Source organism: Oncorhynchus nerka, unplaced genomic scaffold (genome assembly GCF_034236695.1).
Source record: "Oncorhynchus nerka isolate Pitt River unplaced genomic scaffold, Oner_Uvic_2.0 unplaced_scaffold_829, whole genome shotgun sequence".
Lineage (NCBI taxonomy): Eukaryota > Metazoa > Chordata > Actinopteri > Salmoniformes > Salmonidae > Oncorhynchus > Oncorhynchus nerka.
The window spans coordinates 130,726-145,000 of record NW_027040438.1 but is presented as its reverse complement, the minus strand read 5'-3'; the positions used below and the strand labels follow the sequence as shown (position 1 = coordinate 145,000).

Genomic DNA, 14,275 nt, shown 5'->3' with positions numbered 1-14,275 from the left:
GAAACGGACCAGTCTCTCAGAGCAGTGTGAAACGGACTAGTCGTCTCAGAGCAGTGTGTAACGGACCAGTCTCCATGCTCGTCTCAGAGCAGTGTGAAACGGACCAGTCTCCATGCTGGTCTCAGAGCAGTGTGAAACGGACCAGTCTCCATGCTCGTCTCAGAGCAGTGTGAAACGGACCAGTCTCCATGCTGGTCTCAGAGCAGTGTGAAACGGACCAGTCTCCATGCTCGTCTCAGAGCAGTGTGTAACGGACCAGTCTCCATGCTGGTCTCAGAGCAGTGTGAAACGGACCAGTCTCCATGCTCGTCTCAGAGCAGTGTGAAACGGACCAGTCTCCATGCTCGTCTCAGAGCAGTGTGAAACGGACCAGTCTCCATGCTCGTCTCAGAGCAGTGTGTCTCTCCATGCTCGTCTCAGAGCAGTGTGAAACGGACCAGACTCCATGCTGGTCTCAGAGCAGTGTGAAACGGACCAGTCTCCATGCTGGTCTCAGAGCAGTGTGAAACGGACCAGTCTCCATGCTCGTCTCAGAGCAGTGTGAACGGACGTTCCATGCTTTTGATCTCAGTCTCCATGCTGGTCTCAGAGCAGTGTGAACGGACCAGTCTCCATGCTCGTCTCAGAGCAGTGTGAACTCCAGTCTCCATGCTACTCGTTTCAGAAAACAGTGTGTAACGGACCAGTCTCCATGCTGGGTCTCAGAGCAGTGTGAAACGGACCAGTCTCCATGCTCGTCTCAGAGCAGTGTGAAACGGACCAGTCTCCATGCTGGTCTCAGAGCAGTGTGAAAAAGACCAGTCTGCTGGTCACAGAGCAGTGAAATTATGGAAAAGTCTATTTCTCAGAGCAGTGTGTAACGGACCAATCTCCATGCTCGTCTCAGAGCAGTGTGAAATGGACCAGTCTCCATTCTGGTCTCAGAGCAGTGTGAAACGGACCAGTCTCCATGCTCGTCTCAGAGCAGTGTGAAACGGACCAGTCATCCATGCTCGTTAGAGCAGTGTAGCAACAGGACCAGTCTCCATGCTCGTCTCTCAGAGCAGTGTGTAACGGACCTTAGAAACTCCATGCTCGTCTCAGCATTGAAACGGACCAGTCTCCAGCTGGCAGAGCAGTCTGTAACGGGGCTAAAGAAGTTGTAGGCTTTTGATTCAAATCCTATTGCTTCTAACTTCAATATGCTCTTTAAATAAATAAGACCTACACCACTTTTAACAGCTCATCACTCAACACTAGTGAGACTCATGTCACCTACAGTATATAGAAAACAGTATAGCGAAAAATATGACGTGAATCTTCGCCAATAATTAAATATACAGTGGGGCAAAAAAGTATTTAGTCAGACACCAATTGTGCAAGTTCTCCCACTTAAAAAGATGAGAGAGGCCTGTAATCTTCATCATAGGTACACTTCAACTACGACAGACAAAATGAAAAAAGAAATCCAGAAAATCACATTGTAGGATTTTTAATGAACTTATTTGCAAATTATGGTGGAAAATAAATATTTTTGAACGGTAGTGTAAATCAATATATAATTTTTCCGTACGGGTTAGCATCGAGCAGTAAGTTATAGCTAGCTTAGCAATCGAACGGAAAGTTATAGCTAGCTTAGAATCAGGCAGAAAGTTATAGCTAGCTTAGCATCAAGCAGCAAGTTATAGCTAGCTTAGAATCAGGCAGAAAGTTATTGCTAGCTTAGCATTGAGCAGCAAGGTACAGCTAGCTTAGCATTGAGCAGCAAGGTACAGCTAGCTTAGCATCGAGCAGCAAGTTATAGCTAGCTTAGAATCAGGCAGAAAGTTATAGCTAGCTTAGCATTGAGCAGCAAGGTACAGCTAGCTTAGCATCGAGCAGCAAGGTACAGCTAGCTTAGCATCGAGCGGCAAGTTATAGCTAGCTTAGAATCAGGCAGAAAGTTATAGCTAGTCTGGCATTAGCAGCAAGGTACATTATAGCATTGACAGCAAGGTACAGCTAGCTTGCATCGAGCAATAGGTTATAACATTAACTCTTGGAAAAGGTTTGGGACATTAAAAATGTTCATGGAAACACGGACACAAACCTGATGATGACGATGACGGGTCAAAGCCGTTGTACGGGTTCTTGATATAGCCGAAGAGTCCGAAGGACAGCAGCTTCAGCAGCATCTCCAGACTGAAGAGACTGGTGAACACTAGATTACTGATCTCTAGGATGTCAGTCAGCTCCTGGGGCTAGGGGTGAGGGAGGGAGAGAGAAGAGAAGAGACTGGTGAAAACTAGATTACTGATCTCTGGGATGTCAGTCAGCTCCTGGGGCTAGGGGTGAGGGAGGGAGAGAGAAGAGACTGGTGAACACTAGATTACTGATCTCTAGGGTGTCAGAGAGAGAGAGAGAGGGAGAAGGAAGGAAGTAGTGTGGCCAGTAGGGGACAGTATACTGTGTCTGGGTTATAGTAGTACTGTAGTGTGGCCAGTAGGGGACAGTAGGGGACAGTATACTGTGTCTGGGTTATAGTAGTACTGTAGTGTGGACAGTAGGGGACAGTATGCTGTGTCTGGGTTATAGTAGTACTGTAGTGTGGACAGTAGGGGACAGTAGGGGACAGTATGCTGTGTCTGGGTTATAGTAGTACTGTAGTGTGGACAGTAGGGGTCAGTATGCTGTGTCTGGGTTATAGTAGTACTGTAGTGTGGCCAGTAGGGGACAGTATGCTGTGTCTGGGTTATAGTAGTACTGTAGTGTGGCCAGTAGGGGACAGTATGCTGTGTCTGGGTTATAGTAGTACTGTAGTGTGGCCAGTAGGGGACAGTAGGGGACAGTATGCTGTGTCTGGGTTATAGTAGTACTGTAGTGTGGCCAGTAGGGGACAGTAGGGGACAGTATGCTGTGTCTGGGTTATAGTAGTACTGTAGTGTGGACAGTAGGGGACAGTATGCTGTGTCTGGGTTATAGTAGTACTGTAGTGTGGCCAGTAGGGGACAGTAGGGGACAGTATGCTGTGTCTGGGTTATAGTAGTACTGTAGTGTGGCCAGTAGGGGACAGTAGGGGACAGTATGCTGTGTCTGGGTTATAGTAGTACTGTAGTGTGGACAGTAGGGACAGTATGCTGTGTCTGGTTATAGTAGTACTGTAGTGTGACAGTAGGGGACAGTATGCTGTGTCTGGGTTATAGTAGTACTGTAGTGTGGCCAGTAGGGGCCAGTAGGGGACAGTATGCTGTGTCTGGGTTATAGTAGTACTGTAGTGTGGCCAGTAGGGGACAGTATGCTGTGTCTGGGTTATAGTAGTACTGTAGTGTGGCCAGTAGGGGACAGTAGGGGACAGTATGCTGTGTCTGGGTTATAGTAGTACTGTAGTGTGGCCAGTAGGGGCCAGTAGGGGACAGTATGCTGTGTCTGGGTTATAGTAGTACTGTAGTATGGACAGTAGGGGACAGTATGCTGTGTCTGGGTTATAGTAGTACTGTAGTGTGGCCAGTAGGGGACAGTAGGGGACAGTATGCTGTGTCTGGGTTATAGTAGTACTGTAGTGTGGCCAGTAGGGGCCAGTAGGGAGCAGTATACTGTGTCTGGGTTATAGTAGTGCTGTAGTGTGGCCAGTAGGGGACAGTATGCTGTGTCTGGGTTATAGTAGTACTGTAGTGTGGACAGTAGGGGACAGTATGCTGTGTCTGGGTTATAGTAGTACTGTAGTGTGGCCAGTAGGGGACAGTAGGGGGACAGTATGCTGTGTCTGGGTTATAGTAGTACTGAGGTGTGGGGACAGTAGGGGACAGTAGGGGACAGTATGCTGTGTCTGGGTTCTAGTAGTACTGTAGTGTGGCCAGTAGGGGGCCAGTATACTGTGTCTGGGTTATAGTAGTACTGTAGTGGCCAGTAGGGGACAGTAGGGGACAGTATACTGTGTCTGGGTTATAGTAGTACTGTAGTGTGGACAGTAGGGGACAGTATGCTGTGTCTGGTTATAGTAGTACTGTAGTGTGGCCAGTAGGGGACAGTATACTGTGTCTGGGTTATAGTAGTACTGTAGTGTGGCCAGTAGGGGACAGTAGGGGACAGTATGCTGTGTCTGGGTTATAGCTGTAGTGTGGACAGTAGGGGACAGTATACTGTGTCTGGGTTATAGTAGTACTGTAGTGTGTAGGGGACAGTAGGGGACAGTATGCTGTGTCTGGGTTATAGTAGTACTGTAGTGTGGAGTAGGGGACAGTATATGCTGTGTCTGGGTTATAGTAGTACTGTAGTGTGGACAGTAGGGGACAGTATGCTGTGTCTGGGTTATAGTAGTACTGTAGTGTGGCCAGTAGGGGACAGTATGCTGTGTCTGGGTTATAGTAGTACTGTAGTATGGACAGTAGGGGACAGTATGCTGTGTCTGGGTTATAGTAGTACTGTAGTGTGGCCAGTAGGGGACAGTAGGGGACAGTATGATGATGTCTGGGTTATAGTAGTACTGTAGTGTGGCCAGTAGGGGCAGTAGGGAGCAGTATTTGTGTTCTAGACTTATAATAGTGTGTAGTGTGGCCAGTAGGGGACAGTATGATGAGGTCTGGGTTATAGTAGTTGTAATTCTGTAGTGTGGCCAGTAGGGACAGTATGATGTGTCTGGGTTATAGGAGTACTGTAATTCTGGGCCAGTAGGGGACAGTAGGGGACAGTATGCTGTGTCTGGGTTATAGTAGTACTGAGGTGTGGACAGTAGGGGACAGTAGGGGACAGTATGCTGTGTCTGGGTTCTAGTAGTACTGTAGTGTGGCCAGTAGGGGACAGTATTTGCTGTGTCTGGGTTATAGTAGTACTGTAGTGTGGACAGTAGGGACAGTATACTGAAATGTCTAGACTATTTGTTATAGTAGTACTGAGGTTTCGGTTCTAGACTAGTTGACAGTATGCTGTGTCTGGGTTATGAGGACTGTAGTTTGGACTAGTTGTAATTCTAGTAGGGTCAGTATGCTGTGTCTGGGTTATAGTAGTACTGTAGTGTGGACAGTCAGTAGGGTCAGTAGGGGACAGGATTTGTGTTCTGGGTTATAGTAGGGTCAGGTGTGAGTGTGGGTTCTAGTAGGGGCTACATTAGGGGGACAGTATGATGTGTCTGGGTTATAGTCTAGTTGTAATTCTAGTAGGGGACAGTATACTGTGTTTGGGTTATAGTAGTACTGTAGTGTGGACAGTTTGGGTTCTAGACAGTAGGGGTCAGTATGCTGTGTTTGGGTTCTAGTAGTTGTAATTCTACAGTAGGGGTCAGTATGCTGTGTCTGTTATAGTAGTACTGTAGTTCTATCGTCAGTAGGGTCCAGTATATGAGTCTAGGTTATAGTAGTACTGTAGTGTGGACAGTAGGGGACAGTATGCTGTGTCTGGGTTATAGTAGTTGTAATTCTACCAGTAGGGCAGTAGGTGACAGTATGCTGTTCTGGGTTCTAGTAGTTGTAGTGTAGCCAGTAGGGGACAGTAGGGAACAGTATTTCTGGGGACAGTATTCTGTGTCTGGGTTGATAGTTTTGTTCTGTAGTGTGGCCAGTAGGGGACAGTTGGTGATGAGGTGTTATAGTAGTACTGAAGTTCTACAGTAGGGGCCAGTAGGGGACAGTATACTGTGTTCTAGACTATAGTAGTAATTCTGTAGTGTGGACAGTTGGGGATGAGGATCTGTGTTTTGACTATAGTAGTTCTGTAGTGGGCCAGTTGGGGACAGTATGCTGTGTCTGGGTTATAGTAGTACTGTAGTGTGGGCCAGTTCTAGGGCTGCCAGTAGGGGACAGTATGCTGTGTCTGGGTTATAGTAGTACTGTAGTGGGCCAGTAGGGACAGTATGCTGTGTCTGGGTTATAATAGTACTGTAGTGGGCCAGTAGGGGACAGTATACTGTTCTGGACTATAGTAGTACTGTAGTGTGGCCAGTAGGGGACAGTATTCTGTTCTGGGTTATAGTACTGTAGTAGGGCCAGTAGGGATGACAGTATATAGTGTTTTGTGTAGTAAGTGATGAGGATTTGGGTTCTAGACTAGTTGTAATTCTACAGTCTGTAGGGTCAGTTGGTGATGATGATTTCTGTTCTAGTCTAGTTGTAATTCTATCGTCAGGGGTCAGTAGGTGATGACGATTTGGGTTCTAGACTGGTTGTAATTCTATCTTCAGTAGGGTCAGTAGGTGATGATGATTTCGGTTCTAGTCTAGTTGTAATTCTATCGTCAGTAGGATCAGTAGGTGATGACGATTTGGGTTCTAGACTATTTGTAATTCTATAGGGTCAGTTGGTGATGAGAATTTGGGTTCTAGACTATTCGTAATTCTATAGGGTCATTGTGATGAGGATTTGGGTTCTAGACTAGTTGTAATTCTACAGGGTCGGTTGGTGATGAGGATTTGGGTTCTAGGCTAGTTGTAATTCTACAGTCAGTAGCATCAGTAGGTGATGAGGATTTGGGTTCTAGACTAGCTGAAATTCTACAGTCAGTAGCGTCAGTAGGTGATGAGGAAACATCATTATTCACTTTTTCTTAGGTTCTAGACTAGTTGAAATTCTACAGTCAGTAGGGTCAGTTGGTGATGAGGATCTGGGTTTTAGACTAGTTGTAATTCTATAGGGTCAGTTGTTGATGAGGATTTTGGTTCTAGACTAGTTGAAATTCTACAGTCAGTAGGGTCAGTTGGTGATGAGGATCTGGGTTTTAGACTAGTTGAAATTCTACAGTCAGTAGGGTCAGTTGGTGATGAGGATCTGGGTTTTAGACTAGTTGTAATTCTATAGGGTCAGTTGTTGATGAGAATTTTGGTTCTAGACTAGTTGAAATTCTACAGTCAGTAGGGTCAGTTGGTGATGAGGATTTTGGTTCTAGACTAGCTGAAATTCTACAGTCAGTAGGGTCAGTTGGTGATGAGGATTTGTGTTCTAGACTATTTGTAATTCTATAGGGTCAGTTGGTGATGAGGATTTGGGTTCTTGACTAGTTGTAATTCTACAGTCAGTAGGGTCAGTTGGTGATGAGTATTCCGGTTCTAGACTAGTTGTAATTCTATCGTCAGTAGGGTCAGTAGGTGATGAGGATTCCGGTTCTAGACTAGTTGTAATTCTATAATCAGTAGGGTCAGTAGGTGATGAGGATTCCGGTTCTAATACTAATTGTAATTCTATAATCAATAGGGTCAGTAGGTGATGAGGATTTGGGTTCTAGACTAATTGTAATTCTATAATAAATAATAATCAGTTGGTAATGATATTCCGGTTATAATAAATAATTATAATATCTATAATCAGTAGGGTCAGTTGGTAATAAGTATTATAATTCTAGACTAATTAATAATTCTATAATCAGTAGGGTCATATGAGGTAAGAACCAATGGAAACATCATTATTCACTTTTTCTTAATTTCTTAGGGGGTAAGTCTGCTAAAACAGAATACACACACACACACACACACAATATAATAATCTATCCCTCCTCTCACACTGAGATTTACAATTTAATTAACACCTCAAGCCCTGTAACCCCACACACATGCTCACATATTGAGAACACACACACCCACACACACAGGCACACACACACACACAGGCAAACACACACAGGCACACACACACAGGCACACAATACACACACAGGCAAACAATACACAGGCACATAATACACAGGCACATACACAATAGGCAATAATAATACACAGGCACAATAATACAATAAAATATAACAGGCAAACACAACAGGCACACAACAATATAATACAATAATAGGCACACACACACACAGGCACACACACAATAATAATACACACAATAATATAATAAAACATAATAATAATAAAAATAATACAATACAGGCACAATACACACAGGCAAACACACACAGGCACACACAATAATAACATACACACACACACACACACAATATAATACACACAATAATGAGAACACACTATAATAATAATAGCTGATTTGGAGCTTGATAATCTGTCCAATAAACATCACATGATTACCCATAGTTATGATTAAACACACACACACACAATACACACACACAACACCCCCCCTCCCCTGCCCTCCCCTCCAATCCACTCCCCTCCCTCCTCACCCCATCGCCTACCCCCTCCCCCTCCCTGTCCTCTGCTCCCTGTACCTGTTGGTGGAACTCTATCCCCATACTGAGAGTGTTGATGAGGATGGAGATAATGATCCCTCTGTTGAAGTAATCTACTGCTCACCACCTAGATATAATATAATAATAATATAATTAATGTAATAATAAAATAATTAAAATAATAGGGTGCAGGGTTATTTGAAGATCTTAATAATAATAATAATAGTAATCATTAAAATTATAATATAATAATAATAACAGTAATAAGAATAATCAATAATAATCATAATAATAATAGTAATAATCAGGGTTGGCAATAATATAGTGGTTAGATAATTGGACTAATAAATGAAAGGTTTATAATAATAATAATAATAAAATAATAATAATAATACTAATAATAATATAATATACTAATAATAATAATAATAATTATAATATAATAATAATAATAATATAATAATTATAATATAATAATAATAATATAATATAATAATAATAATATAATAATAATATATTAATAATATAATAATATAATAATAATATAATATAATAATAATAATATAATAATAATGATAATAATAATAATATAATAATAATATAATATAATAATAATAATATAATAATAATAATATAATAATAATAATAATAAATATAATAATAATATAATAATAATAATAATAATAATAATATAATAATAATATAATAATATAATAATAATATAATAATAATAATATAATAATAATAATAATAATAATATAATAGTAATATAATATAATAATAATAATAATATAATAATAATAATATAATATAATAATAATAATAGTAATATAATAATAATATAATATAATAATATAATAAATAATAATAATATAATATAATAATAATAATAATAATATAATAATAATAATATAATATAATAATAATAATAATATAATATAATAATAATAATATAATAATATAATATAATAATATAATATAATAATAATATAATAGTAATAATAATATAATAGTAATAATAATATAATAATAATAATAATAATAATATAATAATAATATAATAGTAATAATAATATAATAATAATAATAATATAATAATAATAATAATATAATAATAATAATAATCAGTCTAAGACAGATATAGATCAGATCAGTCTAAGACAGATATAGATCAGATCAGTCTAACTATATGATCAGATCAGTCTAAGACAGATATAGATCAGATCAGTCTAAGACAGATATAGATCAGATCAGTCTAAGACAGATATAGATCAGATCAGTCTAAGACAGATATAGATCAGATCAGTCTAACACAGATATAGATCAGATCAGTCTAAGACAGATATAGATCAGATCAGTCTAACACAGATATAGATCAGATCAGTCTAATTATATGATCAGATCAGTCTAAGACAGATATAGATCGGATCAGTCTAAGACAGATATAGATCAGATCAGTCTAAGACAGATATAGATCAGATCAGTCTAAGACAGATATAGATCAGATCAGTCTAAGACAGATATAGATCAGATCAGTCTAACACAGATATAGACGAATCCAGAACACAGATCAGTCTAAGACAGATATAGATCGGATCAGTCTAACTATATGATCAGATCAGTCTAAGACAGATATAGATCGGATCAGTCTAAGACAGATATAGATCAGATCAGTCTAAGACAGATATAGATCAGATCAGTCTAAGACAGATATAGATCAGATCAGTCTAAGACAGATATAGATCAGATCAGACTAAGACAGATATAGATCAGATCAGTCTAAGACAGATATAGATCAGATCAGTCTAAGACAGATATAGATCAGATCAGTCTAAGACAGATATAGATCGGATCAGTCTAAGACAGATATCGATCGGATCAGTCTAAGACAGATATCGATCGGATCAGTCTAACTATATGATCAGTGACAACGTCAATAAGTCCCACAGTCTTACATGCTCCAACCTGGCCTGTAGCTCCGCCCACCACCCAACTAGGACTCTGATTGGCCTCAAGGCCTGTCCATCTACACGCCGAAGGCTGTTACCGCGGCGAGGGCTCAGGTTGCCATGGCGCCGGTCGCTAGGTTCAAAATCGGCGCGGTCGTTGTCACAAAGCTGGTCGTCGTGGACGCAGTAGGGGCACGGCAACGACTCCCTGTGCTCTGCCTCTGAAAACAGGTAACGCCAGACTGTCAACACACACACACTTGACGGAGACTCGTTACTACACACACACACTGAGAACACACACACACACACTGAGAACACACACACACACTGAGAACACACACACACTGAGAACACACACACACACACTGAGAACACACACACACTGAGAACACACACACACACTGAGAACACACACACACACACACTGAGAACACACTCACACACACTGAGAACACACTCACACACACTGAGAACACACTCACACACACACTGACAACACACACACACACACACTGAGAACACACACACACACTGAGAACACACACACACACACTGAGAACACACACACACACACACTGAGAACACACTCACTCTTATTGGGCTCTAACACCAGTGTGACGGTGTGGCCCCTCCCCCTGGAGGTCATGTAGCTGGGGTCGGGGGTCAGGTCGTAAAGGTCGTGGGGGTAGATAGAGGGGTAGTTTAACTCCCTGCCCTTCCTCCCTACTCCCCCGTTACTCATCTCCACCCCCACGCAGTTAGGCGGACGAGGAAGAGGAGGAGGACGAAGGTGGAAGACGCCATGGGTGTGTCCCAATGCCGATTGGCCATTCCGTTCACCTCTCCTTTGGGTGTGTGTTGGTGTGTGTGTGTCCCAACAAGTACAGCGAGGTGTGTGCGTAGAGCAGTGTGTGACGGCCCGGGCGACTCTGCGGGTCAGTTTACGGTACAGGTGTCCGATGTAGCGCAGTATCTCCTCGTAGCAGGACCCCGGCTCCTGATAGGAAGCCAGAGTGGAGGCGTTGCTGAGGTAACGGGCACGCTGCTCCGACCTCATCAGGGCGTTCTCGCGTTGCTTTGTCTCTGAGAACTGGGTCGCTATGACGACCAGGCACAGGTTCAGCATGAAGAACGAGCCCACCTGGAGAGGGAGGGACGACAACACACACGGAGTTACCGTGACAACACACACGCAGAATTATCACGACAACACACATAGAGTTACCAGGACAACACACACGGAGTTACCGTGACAACACACACACACGCAGAATTATCACGACAACACACATAGAGTAAACAGGACAACACACACAGAGTTACCGTGACAACACACACACACGCAGAATAATCACGACAACAAATATAGAGTTACCAGGACAACACACATGCAGTTACCAGGACGACACACACACACACACACACATATTCAGAACCACAATCCAGAACCACATCCTCAGGGAGGATCTCATGTTAAATACTGTTGTAGTAATATGGCTACAGGTTCATCTGCCTCACCTAAAGCCCATTCTGGAGGGAAGCTGCTATAGACCAGTCAGTATCTGGATAATGTTAAATACTGTTGTAGTAATATGGCTACAGGTTAATCTGCCTCACCTAAAGCCCATTCTGGTGGGAAGCTGCTATAGACCAGTCAGTATCTGGATAATGTTAAATACTGTTGTAGTAATATGGCTACAGGTTCATCTGCCTCACCTAAAGCCCATTCTGGTGGGAAGCTGCTACAGACCACCAAGTGCTAACAGTCAGTATCTGGGTAACGTGTGAAATGCTTGATAATGTACGTGATATCAACAGAGAGGTATATTTTCTGGGCCCACTGAAGAGAAAGCTTCAAACTGTAGTCAGTGCCTAGAACCTGGTTCAGGTTATCAGTCAACCTACAAACAGCACAGGAATGAAATCATCAACATGTACTGATCACATCTTTAGAAATTAGCTTGAAAGCAGAATCCAGATCCATCAGATGTAGTGATCACAATATAGTAGCCAAAGTTCCAAAGGCTGGGCCTAATATAGTGCCATAAGAGGTCATACAATACGTTTTGTAGTGATTCATATGTTGATGATGTGAAGAATATTTATTGGTCCGTGATGTGTAATGAGGAGCAACCAGACGCTGCACTTGACACCCACATAAAAAGCATTCAATGACATTTTGGGCAAAAAGGCAAACTCAGCTCCATCATTCATTGAATCAGATGCTCATTCATCACAAAACACACTGATATTGGCAATAACTTAACACATTTTTTTTTTTCAATGGCAAGATTAGAAAACGCTGACACTAAACATCCAAGAGTCTCTGACCAAATTATGAAAGACAAGCATATTGTATTTTTTGAATTATGTAAACGTAGTGTGGAAGAAGTGAGAAAAAATATTGTTATCTATCAGCAATGAAAAGCCACTGGGGACTGACAATTTGGATGGGAAATTAATGAGGATAATAACAGACGATATTGCCGCTCCTATTGGCCACATCTTCAATATTAGTCTACTAGAAAGTATGTTCCCTCAGGCCTGGAGGGAAGCTAAAGTCATTCCGCTGCCCAATAATAGGAAAGCCCTCTTTACTGGCTCATAGCCGACCAATCAGCCTGTTACCAACCCTAACATGCTGACCAATCAGCCTGATACCAACCCTAACATGCTGACCAATCAGCCTGATACCAACCTAACATGCTGACCAATCAGCTTGTTACCGAACCCTAACATGCTGACCACACCGCGCTCATGACGTGCGCGAACATTTGCAACACAAAATGCTCAACGAGTGTCTGAGTAGCCAGGTGTTAAAATAGAACTTAGTTCAATTTGTGATGCTTGACGCGCTGCAAGTCCCGCCTCTCCCAAGTCCCGCCTCTCCCAAGTCCCGCCTCTCCCAAGTCCCGCCTCTCCCATCTCCTCATTGGTTTTTAGGAGCATATTCCCATTGAAGGATGAACTGAGGGGAAAAGGTTTTGTTTGTGCCCTCGTCATGACTGTCTTGGTATATACCCACGTGGGTGATTGAAAGATGAACTGAGGTCCACACTCCAGTCCAGTTGGTGGTGGTAATGCACCTTAAAGTTGGTTGCCAACCGCCATATAAAGTCCACGCTACAGGACGTACCTAATCAACATGAGTTTGGTACCTAATCAACATGAGTTTGGTGTGGACGTTTGGTACCTAATCAACATGAGTTTGGTACCTAATCAACATGAGTTTGGTGTGGACGTACCTAATCAACATGAGTTTGGTACCTAATCAACATGAGTTTGGTGGGGACGTACCTAATCAACATGAGTTTGGTACCTAATCAACATGAGTTTGGTGTGGACGTAATCCTAATCAACATGAGTTTGGTGTGGTACCTAATCAACATGAGTTTGGTACCTAATCAACATGAGTTTGGTGGGGACGTACCTAATCAACATGAGTTTGGTACCTAATCAACATGAGTTTGGTGTGGACGTACCTAATCAACATGAGTTTGGTGTGGACGTACCTAATCAACATGAGTTTGGTGGGGACGTACCTAATCAACATGAGTTTGGTACCTAATCAACATGAGTTTGGTACCTAATCAACATGAGTTTGATGAATGAATACAATGCTATTTATAAATACAGATGCAGTGCTATTTTACAGTAAACAAGTTGACAACAAACTTTCAGAAGTCGTCTGATAAAGTCCTGATAATCTAGTTGGTTTGTCTGGAGTTGAATCCTAGTTGTAGTGGTCTGATAATCCAGTTGGTTTGTCTGGAGTTGAATCCTAGTTGTAGTGGTCTGATAAAGTCATGATAATCTAGTTGGTTTGTCTGGAGTTGAATCCTAGTTGTAGTGGTCTGATAATCCAGTTGGTTTGTCTGGAGTTGAATCCTAGTTGTAGTGGTCTGATAATCTAGTTGGTTTGTCTGGAGTTGAATCCTAGTTGACAACAAACTAGTGGTCTGATAATCTAGTTGGTTTGTCTGGAGTTGAATCCTAGTTGTAGTGGTCTGATAATCTAGTTGGTTTGTCTGGAGTTGAATCCTAGTTGAGGTGGTCTGATAAAGTCATGATAATCTAGTTGGTTTGTCTGGAGTTGAATCCTAGTTGTAGTGGTCTGATAATCTAGTTGGTTTGTCTGGAGTTGAATCCTAGTTGTAGTGGTCTGATAAAGTCATGATAATCTAGTTGGTTTGTCTGGAGTTGAATCCTAGTTGTAGTGGTCTGATAATCTAGTTGGTTTGTCTGGAGTTGAATCC

At 41.9% G+C, this 14,275-nt stretch overlaps 1 protein-coding gene across 1 annotated transcript in view; it reads right to left on the bottom strand.

Annotated features, from left to right (window-relative positions):
• Positions 1–2,036: 2,036 nt before the first annotated feature.
• LOC135571052 (voltage-dependent T-type calcium channel subunit alpha-1H-like) overlaps positions 2,037–14,275 on the bottom strand; it is a gene marked incomplete at its 5' end in the record, with an annotated part of 55,842 nt that continues 43,603 nt past the window's right edge. Inside the window, 3 exons of the mRNA XM_065016860.1 lie at positions 2,037–2,219; positions 10,023–10,237; positions 10,611–11,160. Coding sequence (XP_064872932.1) covers positions 2,037–2,219; positions 10,023–10,237; positions 10,611–11,160 — 948 coding nt within the window. The remainder of the gene's footprint in view (positions 2,220–10,022; positions 10,238–10,610; positions 11,161–14,275) is intronic.